Genomic DNA, 12,871 nt, shown 5'->3' with positions numbered 1-12,871 from the left:
TTTAATTGAATTTCAGTAACTTCCCACAAATTTTAACTAAAACAATCATATCAAAATTGGGGCAGAATGCCCGCAAGACCACGTGTTCTACGCTCAAATTTTAAATGCCGTTAACTGCTTAAAAACCCGAATATCGAAACAAAACGACATTCTTTGTATTTGCTGACTCCAAAATTACGATAAGAATGCAAAAATATAACAAACTGGCTGATCCGGTAAACTTCGTTTTAACTTTTACTTAATAGATCGTAGGAAAATGTTGTCCATCTAAACGTCTTTAACTTCTCGGTGCTCGTGAATCTATTTTCATGAAAATCGTCATAAAGTTGTTCGAGTTGTGTCTCATTTCAAGTTGATTGCAAATTTAGCATACTAAGCACCTACATATGTAAATCGCCTACAGTTATGCAACAAAATCATCCCGAATGATGCAAATCCATGGAAAAAATGTTTAGCTAGGTAGTTTAGTCGATTCGAATGTTGTTACACAAGATTTGGCTACAATTTGCCTTTTTAAACCTTTATGAACATATTTAACTGCTTTATTTATATTCCTCAAAGAGGTAATACCAGTAATACGATGAAATTGTCAAAAAATTTTGTTTGGTTCATTGATAAGCAGGTACACAATCTTTTTAAAAGCTTTTTGTTAGTTTTGAAAAACCCTTATACCTATATGCTAGAAACATGATTTTTCACTGTGGCTTGATTAGTCTTTGGAAATCAAATGAAAAAGGTTCGAGAAATTTATATATTTTTAGTTGATAACTATGCGTAATTATTTGTGCATTTGGGAGCTTCTGTGAAAAGCTGAGTGTAGCTGCTTCCTAGAGCTTCCCACGGAATTTGAGCTTTTTCGAACAAACAAACTTTCCGTGTGTATTTTCGAATATGCCGCCCTACCGGCCGCTGAACTGAAATCGCATTTTTGTCAGCCGCCCGTTGAAGGAACGTCGCCGCCAGGGTGAAAAATGCTATAGTTCGAAAAAAAAGTTGCGAGTTTACAAATTTATTTTGTGTGTTGTGTGTCCTCGGCACCAGGAAATTGTCGGTCGCCTGTAAAAAGCAATTTTTTCAGTGGAAATAGAACAGCGAAGCCGGCTAAACAAGCCGTAAGTGGTACATCGATTCCCCGGGAATCGTTTTCCGGCCGGTACAGAAGGAAGCAAACGGAACCGGGTCGAAATTCAGCATCGGGTTTTCTTGAAGTTATTTTTTTGTGTGGTGAGGCACGGTGCGTGTCTTGGTCCCTATCAGAAATCAGTAAGTTTTTTTTTATGTGATCTACCAAAGAAGGAAGAGAAAGGACGGTAGTACGCGGTTTCCTGGGGGGAAAACTAATACAATAATTGAAGGTTGCGAGCGCCCGGCGCTTGATTCCCGAAATTCTGAGTGATTCTTCGATTTCAATAGTCTGTATTGCGGGACCCGGAAAGGATATATTTGAAGGAAGCTCGCGAGAAATAAATTTTAATCGGCTCATCCATCGTGAATTTGCTGCTGACGAAGAGTAGGTGGAAGAAGAAGAAAAAGAAGCGTGGAGAGCTTTGGTTGAACTTGCTCGGTGGAGTTGCGATCCCATTATTTTTTGGATGGTATGTTCGAAATTGTGTAAGCCAGAGCGGGACGGCAATGTGACGGTAAAGAAAACGCAATCAAAAAGGACAAGCAAACAAAAAAAAATCTCCATCGTTTAGTGGCCAGGACGGGGACATTTCATCATCACGCAGGCACTTCCGGGATGTAAGGAAACCGGCTGGATTTCCCAAAATGATCGCCGGGAATGGGGTAAGCGATGCCTTTCCGATTCGAGGTGGTTTTCTGGCGATCTTATAGAGAATTTGTTTTCAAGTGGTGGTGCACCGGGGCACTACCGGTAGTGCACTTTTTGCTGTTTTCATGCTCGTTTTCATGAAGAGTAGTGCACTGGTAGTGCACCATAAAGTGGACGGTGGAACACTCTGAAAATATTCGGTGTTGCTTGCGCTCTCACCAATACTATCATGAATTTTGACAGCACGTGCTTCCCGATGTAAACAAATATCAGCTGGTTGGTTTATTTCTATACCGCAAAATTGCGTTCGAACTGTTTTTTTCTCTTTATTATCCCGAAGAACGCAAACTTGTTCCGGATTCAATACCAGTGCCGTTTCCAACAGAGGCGGAGAATTTCACCTGGATGGCACGTTCCAAAGCAAACAACGCTCCCAAGAAGAAATGTGCCCAGAAGGTTTGCTGCAATCGGTTCCAGGCGATGCCGAAAAAGAGCAGCAAATCCGAGTGCAAAAAGGCCAACCCAAAGATCTGGTGAAATCGCCCAAACCGAAAAGTTTTCTTGTTCGGAGGGTCCTATAAGTTGGTCTCCACAGCAAGAAGCGTTCAGCTGCATCGAAGCTACTCTGCTTCGAGCTGTGCCTTAGGGTGACGATGCTCGGTTGCGCCAAGTCCCGGATTCCCACCCGTTGCCCTTCAAAAACGGTAGTTCGAGACTACACCCGCATTGGGAGCTTGAATTTCGTTCGTTTCGGTCTGTTAGCAAAATTTTCTCCCCCGACTTCCACGATCGGAGTTCGCTAATTTGACTTCCAAGAATTTTTCTTTTGTCATCTGAAAACGGAAATAGGTACTCGAGGTATTTGCGAGGAATAAACGTTCAAAATATCGGAACCTTCAAGCTGGGGTAACTGCAGTCTAGCAGCAGTAAACATAGACCACCCAGAATCAGCCGGTATTGCAGTTACCATCAGAGCCACATGCGAATCTACCAAGCAAAATAAATCTGAAATCTTCACAATTCAACATAATAAATTCATGCTAAAATTTTCATATTATTTAAAGATAATGATCAACTAAAGTAAATTTCATTTCAATTTTCGAAGTCAAACGAAAACAAATACCAGCTGTAATGGATTTTTGACAGCTTGATGTTTTCTGTTGACACTGCCGATTTCACGTACACCAACAAAGGTGGGTGCAACACTCGATTCATGCTCGTTTTCAGCATGGATGGTGCAACACTTTCGGGTGGTGAAAACAAATACGGTATTATTTTCCTTTTGGCCGAAAAGGGGTCCAAGATTTTCGAACATCAATGCAATTGTTAGGTTAGCTTCGGAGAAGTGATGCCGGTGTTCAGTTTATTTTCGAATTGATGAATATGAAAAGGAAATTCAAACTTTTTGAAAAACAAAACAAAGCATCATGTTCTCTGTAGATTTTTCAATATTTAAGTGTATAAGTTAAACTATTTTCCTTGCATACCTAAATGAAAACCGCACATTGTTTTGTTAGAAGAAATTGAGCAGAAAATTTCATTATGTTAATTTTTTTATTCAAAGTTTAGTACATATCTAAATAAGATTGAATGAATTTAATGTTTCTCAAGCGTTTGGACTCAAAACATGAATACATTATTATACAAATTAAACATTATATAAATTATATTTACCTTAATAAGAGTATTTGTAATTTATTGACTTTATTGACGTAGCTTAAACAATAAACAATCAATCTAAAACACAAACTTTCTTGTTTCAGATTCTCGTAAAAGTTAGAATGGATGTTGTATCTGACCTCGCAGTGGATGTCCTGCCACCAGGCCCAGTGTTATTTTCCGCCTAAACAGTGAAACACAAAGCTCCTCTCGTTTAGTAAAGATCAGTGTTTGTACAAATTTCAATTTAAATAGGACAGCAATAACCAACTTGTGAATCGTGTGCAACGCGCGTAATCAACAATAGTGAACAATTCTCGATGTATCGATGTATGATAAATGTATAGTTGATGTGTGTTCTAAGCCAAGCTCAGAATTGCTACTAAACTGTTCCGCTGCAAGACGCAGCTACTAGTGTTTGTTTTTGGATAAAAAGTTATGACAGATAACCTGGGTATGGCTCAATATCGTATGCCAGGCCCGGGACTAGGATGTCCACCGGATTTCAAGTCACCCTCCGAATCTCCGCAACTGCCAATTTCGGCACCAAGCCAACCAAAAAAGCGGAGGAAAACGTCGAATGCAAACAATGCCAACTCGGTAGTAACACAACCTACCCCGACACCATCTCCCCAAGATCTACTGCCGCCACCTCCAACGGGATACGGTGACACTATTGTGGCATCAAATCCTTTCGATGACACACCGACTCATACACCTCCCTCGCATTTGAGCCACATGCACCACGGAGGTCCGGGAATGATGGGCCACATGGGCGGTGGAGGAATGGGCCACGGAGGTCCGATGGGAATGAATCATATGGGAATGCATCCGCATCATATGGGTGGTCCGATGGGTCATCATGGTCCACCACATGGGCCTCCTCATGGTGGGCCAATGCACGGCATGCCTCCTCACGGAATGAGTCATGGTTCTCCGCATCATGGAATGGGACCACACGGTCCGATGGGTCCCGGAGTTCCTCAGGGTCCTCCGATGCGAGGTATGAGCCCAATGGGAATGGGCAGTCCGATGGGACATCCTATGCATATGAACGCTGGAATGGGACAGATGGGTGGAATGGGCCCACATGGTCCGATGCAACGAGGAGGAATGAGCCCGATGGGAACGATACCTGGTGCGCAAATTGGAGGTTTAAGTCCAATGGGTGGCATGAATCAGAATCTTTCACCCATGGGACCTATGGGTGGAATGTCGCCAATGAGTCAGCAGCAAATGAACAACAAGTCTGTCGGAAGTCCAATGAGTGGCGGTAATATCGGAAGTCCCATGAATTCTATGCCAGGCATGGGTTCACCTCATGGAGGACAGGGCCAGATGATAGGAAGTCCCATGAACACGAGTGGCGGCCATATGAACAACGGACCAATGGGTCCGCCTATGAATAGTCCTCTTGGCAACGGTCCCCCTAATCATGTTCCTCTGGGCCCAAATTCGGCAGGCCATAGTCAACCAGTATCATCGGCAGGTCCGACAGTTGGTGGCCAAACATCACCGAATGTCGCAACTGGCGTCAGTAGTAATAATAGGATGAACTTACCCAATGGTGCAATGACAAATCAACAATCTGCAGGCAACCTCAATCAATTACCTCATCAGATGGGTCCTCAGCAGCCACCGAACAGTCAACAGCAAGGTCCTCAACAGCAGCCCATTCAGCAGCAGCAACAGCAACAACAACAGCAACAGTTGCAAGTTAGTCAACCTAATCAATCGCCATCGATGATGCCTGGTCAACAGCAATCGATGAATCCATCCCCGGCAGCTCAATCGCAACCTTTGCCACCCAATCCACCCCAGCCACAGCAACAATCGCATGCATCTCCACTTCCGCATCAATCTCCGCACGGCCAACACGGCCCCCCTAGTGGAGGAGGTGGACCAGTGGGTCATATGATGGGACCAGGTGGACCACAGCAACAGCAAATGAATCCAGGCGGTATGGTTGGTCCAGGAGGTGCTAACATGGGAGGTATGAGCCCCGCTGGAATGGGTCCCGGAGGTATGGGAGGAATGCCACCGAACTCAATGGGTGGAATGAACCATCATCCGCCACATCACCCAGGAAATCATCAACAAAATCCTCATATGTCACCGGGAATGGGAGTCCCGGGAGGCCCAAATAATATGCATCACATGGGAATGCCCCCGCACGGGAACATGCCACCAGGACACGCGGGTCATAGGCCCCCGATGGGTCCCGGAGGACCAATGGGGCCGGGAGGACCTGGAGGAATGGGCATGGGAGGCCCGGTAGGAATGGGTGGCCCAATGGGTCACATGGGAGGTATGGGTGGTGGCATGGGTGGAAGTCCTATGCAGTCACCCCACATGATGGGAGGACCGATGGGTGGCCTGGGACCACCGGGAAACGGACCGCCGAATCATCACCATCATATGAACATGTTTGGCCCCAAACCGATGCCAGTTACATCGGGTAAACTGTATCCGCCGGATCAATCGAAGGTGTTCAACCCGCAAAATCCCAACGCGCCCCCGATCTATCCATGCGGTGGATGTCACAAGGAGGTGCACGACAACGATCAAGGCATTCTGTGCGAATCCGGCTGCAACTTCTGGTTTCATAGGTGAGTGTTTTCGTTGTTGATGTTTATTTTTAAATGCGAAAAATGCCATGCTTATGGCATAGCTAAAGTTCTATTTTAACAAATATTACCGTGCGCATACTTCCTATAACCGTACACCAACTGTTTGAGGCTTAGGATAAGCTGAAATTGGATGTGTTAAAAAAATCATTCTATTTTGATACAAATTTCAAAATAACGCTTACTTCAAAATTAATTTAACAGTAACTTTTAAGCATATGTTCTCATATGAGTATAAATCAGTTTTAAAAATAAGAAATTGGCTCAAAACATCTATGCAAATGAGTCCCGTTCGTTTTTAAGTACATTTTTCCTGTACTTTATGCTGTATCTAAACCGCAAAATTAGTTTTGTACACGGAGATTCATATACTGTCACAAGTTTTTTGGTTGAGTGAGACCTCTGTATTTTGATTGGTTTATTTGGTAGAATTTAAAATCTTTGAAAGCGTTTTTCTCAGTTCGCATTTTTTACACAATGAACTCATAATATGCATACAACGGCAGAACTGGTTATTTGATTAAACGGATTATCAAAGCCAGCATGATACATTAAATGCCCCTTGAATTATTCATCAAATGTTTTTGAAAGATTATTAGTCATGATCGCAAGACTTTAAACGCCTTTGTATAGATACTGAATCGAAACACAGACAAATAATGTGTATAATTGCTTAATTTTTTTTATAAAATTGTTAAAAAATAAAGGTGGCGCCGTGAAATATGGTATTTGAAAAAACAAAATGTTTCGATGATAGAAATCTAACAAAGTTTAAACTTAGTTGAATTTTGGAATACAGTTTTATTATCAAATTTATAATATTTGAGTAATGATTCTACAAGTAGCACATTCGCGACAAGCGAAAAAAAATAAAACTGTCGTATTCGGTCCGCAACGTGTTAATTTTCTTCTAATAATTAATTGAAAAAGAAATCAACCGCTCCTATCTAACAAACATGCTATTGGTCAATATCGTACACAGAACGTGCAGCGGCCTGACGGAGGCAGCTTTCAACTTTATCCACACCGAAGTGTACGCCGAGTGGTGCTGCGACAAGTGTCTATCTTCCAAGAACATACCGCTGGTAAAGTTTAAACCGTAGTCCGTGGTTGCCGCCTCTGCCCTGGTTGTGTTGCTGTAATTGGTGCAAGCGACGACGATCGCCATGAGAAGTATCCTTTTGTTAGTCAACCCTACACCGTAACATCAAATCACAACTCTCGAGGTATAGCCCATCATCTCTGGTAGTACGAGGCGGGGTAAAATATTTGGCTAAAGATTTTTTCAAAACAACTGATTGCGTCTTTATTGAGCTAAAAGTGCGTGTACGTGTTTGTATGTTTTCAAGATGTGTGTTCAAGTGCAAGGCGAATAATTTGTAAATAGATATTAATTGTGCATGAATGATGAATTTGTATAAAACGTGTAAAAGTGTTAAGAGCGCTAAGAATTAAGTTGAAGACGCAATACAAACTGAATCCATGGTAACTTTTTGGATAATGGCCATAAAAAAGACAACTACTTCAGTTGGCAGTAGAAAGTAATGTGAAAAAATTATATTTAAAACATCAAAATAAGTTTGCTATGATTTGTTTTACCAGATTGGACGCCTACTGGTTTCAACAGAAATAGCTAATGTTTTCAGAAGGAAATTGACTGCTTACTTAACGGAAAGTTACAAAACTAAATAAAGGAATAAAAAACAGCGACATTTTAGTGTTCTTAGAAACCTATGAGAGAGAGACAACAAAGCAAATGCAGTAGGTAGTTAAACAGAAAAATTAAAAACACAATACATAAATAAATGGAACCACAGCGCCATAGATGAGTCAGCTTTTTTTATTATTTTTTTCCTGACTTGAAACAAAACGACACAGAATTGAATGAAAAAATATGTATAAAAACGACATTTGAAGATAAAAAACGCGAGCAATGCTTTATAAGAGTTGGAAGTGAGAAAAATCGAAGCAAGTTAAAATCTAAGTTTTAGTGCGGTAAGAAAATAAAATCAAAAATGGCCTTCTCAAATATATACACAGATAAAGTATGGTTTACTTATTATGAACAAAAAAGATAAAAACACAGAAAAAACGAAAAAGATAAGTAAGTCAAATATTTAAATTATTTTAACGCTAGTTCTGATCAGCGGAAGAAAAACAATGTTAAATTCATGCTTTCACTGTGAAACAAGAAGAAAAAACGTTATTCATATTAAGTGTATTTTAAAACGATCTGTATTTTGGCGAAAGTAACCATTTATGTTCACCAACAAACCCGTTTTACTTCACAGAAAAGCTTAGTTGTCATTTTGTTTTTGAAAAAATTATGCAGCAATTTTTTTCGCCATTTTCGGAAGTCTCCTCGTCAAATCCGTTCCCAGTAAAAAATACCGTTTCCAGTATGTCGGGTCGCAAAATTTAAGTCCATTTCCACCATAACCCTCCCACAGAGAAGAAAAACGTTCGTTCAATACCGCGTGTCGAATAAATTAGTAAGCTATGTAGGAAAAGCTAAAATCACACATCTAAACTAAGAGAACAAGAGAGATTATTCACTGACAAAGCGACACGCTTATTAACGCTTTCTCGCGCGATTATGTTCAGCTCAAGCCGAAGCACACGTGTTGTGCGTGTGGGTCGAGCGCTCCTTTAACCTTATTGTTTCTGTTTAAGTTAGGTTCAATTTGAAATTAAAATAGTAGAAAAAAAACAGGAAGATAAAATCCGTACCATAAATGGGATTCGTATATGGGACATAGGAAAACTAATATCTCGAAAATTTCAATGTTCCTTTTTGAAGTGCCGCAATGGCATGTTTTCTATTGAAATTCCTCAGCAACCGTACCCAGAAAATAAAAACCTTTTCAAGGATCGTTTTCTTTCGTTCGATTTCGCGTTTAGCATTTGGTCATTTTTCGTTGCGCTGCAACATACTGAAACTCTCGAGAAATTGGAAACAGAAGTAAAAACGCGAATGAATGCTACTACAAAAAAAGGAATAATGATAAAGCAAAACTTGACGTTGTAAGAGGATACGTTCTATTTTTCGGTTGATTCTTGTAACCTGTGTTTAAATTCCTTGTACATATAGATTGTAGTTACTATTATTTGTTATTTTTTACTATAACTAATAAATTTTAATAAATCTTAAACGATCTTATGCCTGTGAAAGAAACTTCCGAGATTATATTCGACCAAGGATCGTTAAATCTGTTATGTAATTTGAGTAATATATTTTCCCACGGTAGATTTTCTTGATCCCATAGTAACTTTTTCTTGTCTCGTCAAGATCTCTCGAACCGATTATTGCTCATACCAGTAAATACATCCGAAAACCAAATTGTCCAGTCACCTTTATTGCAGCTCTTCATGAAAAACGTAGCAAAAATCTGGTGGAATGAGGCCTTTAGAGTAATCTGATCTAAAAACAGTTTAGTCCATTTGATGCCTTGCATTTTTTTACATAAGAAATGATGATTTACAAGAATTTATCACGCGCAGGGTGTTTGAAAACGAAATAGGTACCTTTTCTGATCGAAAGTCTCCATTGTGCGTTGTTTCGAAAACAAAGCCAACACTTTTTTATACCTACCAAAATATCAATACCACTGATTTCGTTTATCACCTATCGAGATGTTTTTTTTTAACCCCTGCCCAACAAGGCTTAAGCTGGCTCAACTTGCTTAACGCCTCAAGCTAGAAATTCTGGGACTGAGCGAAGTCCGTTGGCCTAACACTGGAGAACACAAGACACAGTCCAGGCAAGTACTGCTTTACTCTGGCATACTAGGTGAACACGCTACTCGGAAACGAAGAGTTGATTTATTCAGCCCGCAGGCTCATGCGGCCCTCATAAGATGGAAACCGATAAACGAAGAAATAATCGTAGCCAGATTTAGAACACGGGGTAGAAACCTTACAATGGTCCAGTTTAATGCGCCAACTGGCGTTGCCGATTTGCAGGAGAAAGAGCAGTTTTACAGTCAACTGAATAGCGTGGTTGAGAGAATTCCGAAGGGCGACATTCAAATTCATTTGGGCGACTTCAACGAAAAGGTTGGCTCCGAAAATCAGGACCTTGAGCGCATCATGGGGCGCCATGGCCTAGGACAGATGAACGAAAACGTAGAGGTGTTTGTAGAATTTTATTGCAACAACAACATGGTGATCGGTGGATCGCTCTTCCCCCATCGACCAGCACATAAGGTCACTTGGGTATCCCGAGATTGCCGAACAGAAAATCAATTGACCACATCTGCATCAGCCGAAAATGGAGAAGGAGCTTTCTTGATGTCCGCAACAAACGTAGTGCAGACATTGCATCTGATCGTCACCTCGTCTTTGGTGAGATACGACTAAGAGTTGCGCTTGTCCAACGGAGAAAGTCGGGTGTCGATCAGCGGTGTTTAAACTCGCCTCGGAAAGAATCATTCGGCTGATTTTTTCCGAGTTTAACTTGTTGTGTGCAGATTGATTTTATCTTCGTTCCAATCATGACGTGATTGCACACAAAACGAAGAGAACAGTTCCGAGTTGATGTTTTCCCCTCCTCGCAGGAATAAAATCACACCAATGAAACAACAGAACGAAGCTTACCGTACACGAATGCTCACGAGCGATCGTTGCCCGACGGACCGAGTTAACTTTCCTCGCACCCTTCTCTCGCTCGTTTCCCGTTCCCTTGTATCTATCACTTTTAGCCACGCCCCCATGCGTTGTCCGATTGATGTGTTCGGCTGCCGAACGAAAACGATTTTTTCTTTAGTTCGCTGAACTGTTCGTTTGCTTCGCTGATGTTTCTCCCCCGATTGCTGTTTACTCCTGCCGAGTTTACCCGAAGCTTACTTCCTGATGCTTTCCGAGTCGAACTTTAGATAGCATCATTGCAGATTGAGTTTAACGAAATAAAATCGTTCTGCAAAGAAGGGCAAAGTGCGAGTATGTAGACTCGCGATTTTAACATCTCTGGTGTCGATACGACGTCCGCCGGTTGGAGAATCCAAAGGTGAAAAGGGCATACGTTGAACAGCTAGAATCCCGAGCCTCGGAGCTCGAAGTCGAAGAACAGTAGTGTGGAATCAAGTGTGCCTTTATCACGTCGAGCCATGGTACTCTCGGTAAAGTTTGTGGAAGAAGAAGTGAATGGATGTCGGATGAAATTTGGGGGATGGTCGATGATCGGAGAAAGGCTAAAATCGGAATTGAGCAGACACGTAACCGGGTCAGCCAAAGCAGACAAACTCCTTAGCCGTAGAGGGAGGAAGGGCCGTCGCCAATGGAGATATTCGATTACTTTATGACATTTCTTGCTGCCTTAGTGGGGCAAGGACTAATGCTAGAATGCCGCTAAAAGACCGGGCAGGTCAGTTATTGACCGATCGAACAGATCAGCTCAAACGTAGACTGAGCACTTCGAACAACTCTTCCGAGTCACGAATGGCGATGGCTAACAGAACCCGCAGCTCGAAGCGCCAACAGTGAGTCCCATCAATGGCGTCAACTCGGAAGAGCCTTCGCTGGCTCAAATAGAAGCGGCAATCAAAGACATGGAATCGAACAAAGCATCTGGGATCGATTGCATCCCTGCTGAAATGCTGAAAGCCGACCCTTGTCAGCACAAATTTGGCACCGTCTTTTCGCTGACATCTGGGATACTGCAAAATTTCCGGCCGACTGGATGCAGGGTATCCTCGTAAAGGTCCCGAAAAAAGGAGACCTGCCAGAGTGCGGTAACTGGCGAGGCATAACGTCGATCTGTACAACCCTCAACTCTGCAAAATGATCCTGAACAGGATCCAGGAGAAAATCGACGCTTCACTCCCATGGCAGCAAGCTGGATTCTGGTCCGGGCGATCATGTGTGGATCACATCACAACGCTACGAATCATAGTGGAACAAATCAACGAATTCCAGAACTCTCTTCTGCTGGTGTTCGTTGATTTCGCAGTCGAAGCATTCGACCGCCTTAACCATGAAAACATTTGGTCGGCTCTAAGGCGACGATTACAAGGGTCCCAGAGAAAGTAGTCCATCTCATCGAAGCACAGTGCAAGGTCTTGCACGACGGTGTCTTGTCTGATTCAATCCCGGGAACTGTTGGAGTGAGACAGGGATGTATCTTATAACCGCTACTTTTTCTAATCGCAATGGATGATTGGATCGATCGACTGTTTACCGAACCGAGGATTGCCGTGGAATCCTTCAGCAATGGAGCAACTGAACGACTTTGATCTGATCTGGCCCAAACACAACCGGATATGCTGAGCAAACTCGACTTCTTCATCAAAAGCTCCAAGGCAGCAGGTCTCATAGGCAAAACCAAGTCGATGGAACTCAACACAGAAATTCCTTCCAACTTCGTGGTAGTTGGGCAACAGGTTGAGAAAGTGGAGTGCTTCCAGTGAAACTGGAGGCAGCCAGAATACGCCTGATGGTGGTACCAAGAAAGACATCGAAACCCGGATCAGAAAGGCCCATTTGGGTTTACAGGAAGGAAGCGAAAACTGCAAGTTTTTGTGGATTGCTGCCTGCGGAATATCATCCGCGCTTGGTGACCTGGCAAGCGGATCCAAAACGTGGAACTACATCGCCAGTGTCATCAAAAGGCGCTAGAAATCGAGATTCGGGTGCGTAAGTGGAGATGGATTAGACACACGCTGCGAAGAGATGGAAACGAGACTTGCAGAGAGGCTCTTAATCCAGATGAGCATCAAAGAAGAGGCAGGCCCAGAAGCTCGTGGCGGCGTAGTCTAGCCGCTGAAATCCGCACAGTTGACGAAAACCTTGGTTGGCAGCAAGTGAAGACGCTGGC

General features: G+C 42.5%; 1 protein-coding gene across 2 annotated transcripts; it reads left to right on the top strand.

The window, feature by feature from the left end:
• The first annotated feature begins 1,013 nt into the window (after positions 1–1,013).
• On the top strand, positions 1,014–9,212 carry LOC129755544 (protein pygopus-like). Of its 2 annotated transcripts, none has more exons than XM_055752093.1 (3): positions 1,014–1,263; positions 3,538–6,042; positions 7,043–9,212. In XM_055752093.1, exons 2-3 carry the CDS (start codon positions 3,872–3,874, stop codon positions 7,161–7,163), a joined length of 2,292 nt encoding a protein of 763 aa, XP_055608068.1. In that variant the 5' UTR covers positions 1,014–1,263; positions 3,538–3,871; the 3' UTR covers positions 7,164–9,212. The 2 variants fall into 2 exon arrangements, with proteins under 2 accessions (XP_055608068.1, XP_055608067.1); XM_055752092.1 differs by having other exon boundaries at positions 1,014–1,788.
• The last annotated feature ends 3,659 nt before the right edge of the window (positions 9,213–12,871 follow it).

This window comes from Uranotaenia lowii, chromosome 3, assembly GCF_029784155.1.
Source record: "Uranotaenia lowii strain MFRU-FL chromosome 3, ASM2978415v1, whole genome shotgun sequence".
Classification (NCBI taxonomy): Eukaryota; Metazoa; Arthropoda; class Insecta; order Diptera; family Culicidae; genus Uranotaenia; species Uranotaenia lowii.
The sequence above is the reverse complement of the archived record's forward strand: the minus strand, read 5'-3'. Positions and strand labels throughout refer to the sequence as shown.

Bases quoted from the DNA above. Each gene is read 5' to 3' on its own strand.
- LOC129755544 (XM_055752093.1), top strand. From the start codon at position 3,872: ATGACAGATAACCTGGGTATGGCTCAATATCGTATGCCAGGCCCGGGA. The intron at 6,043-7,042 runs GTGAGTGTTTTC...TATCGTACACAG, and splicing joins TGCAACTTCTGGTTTCATAG to AACGTGCAGCGGCCTGACGG.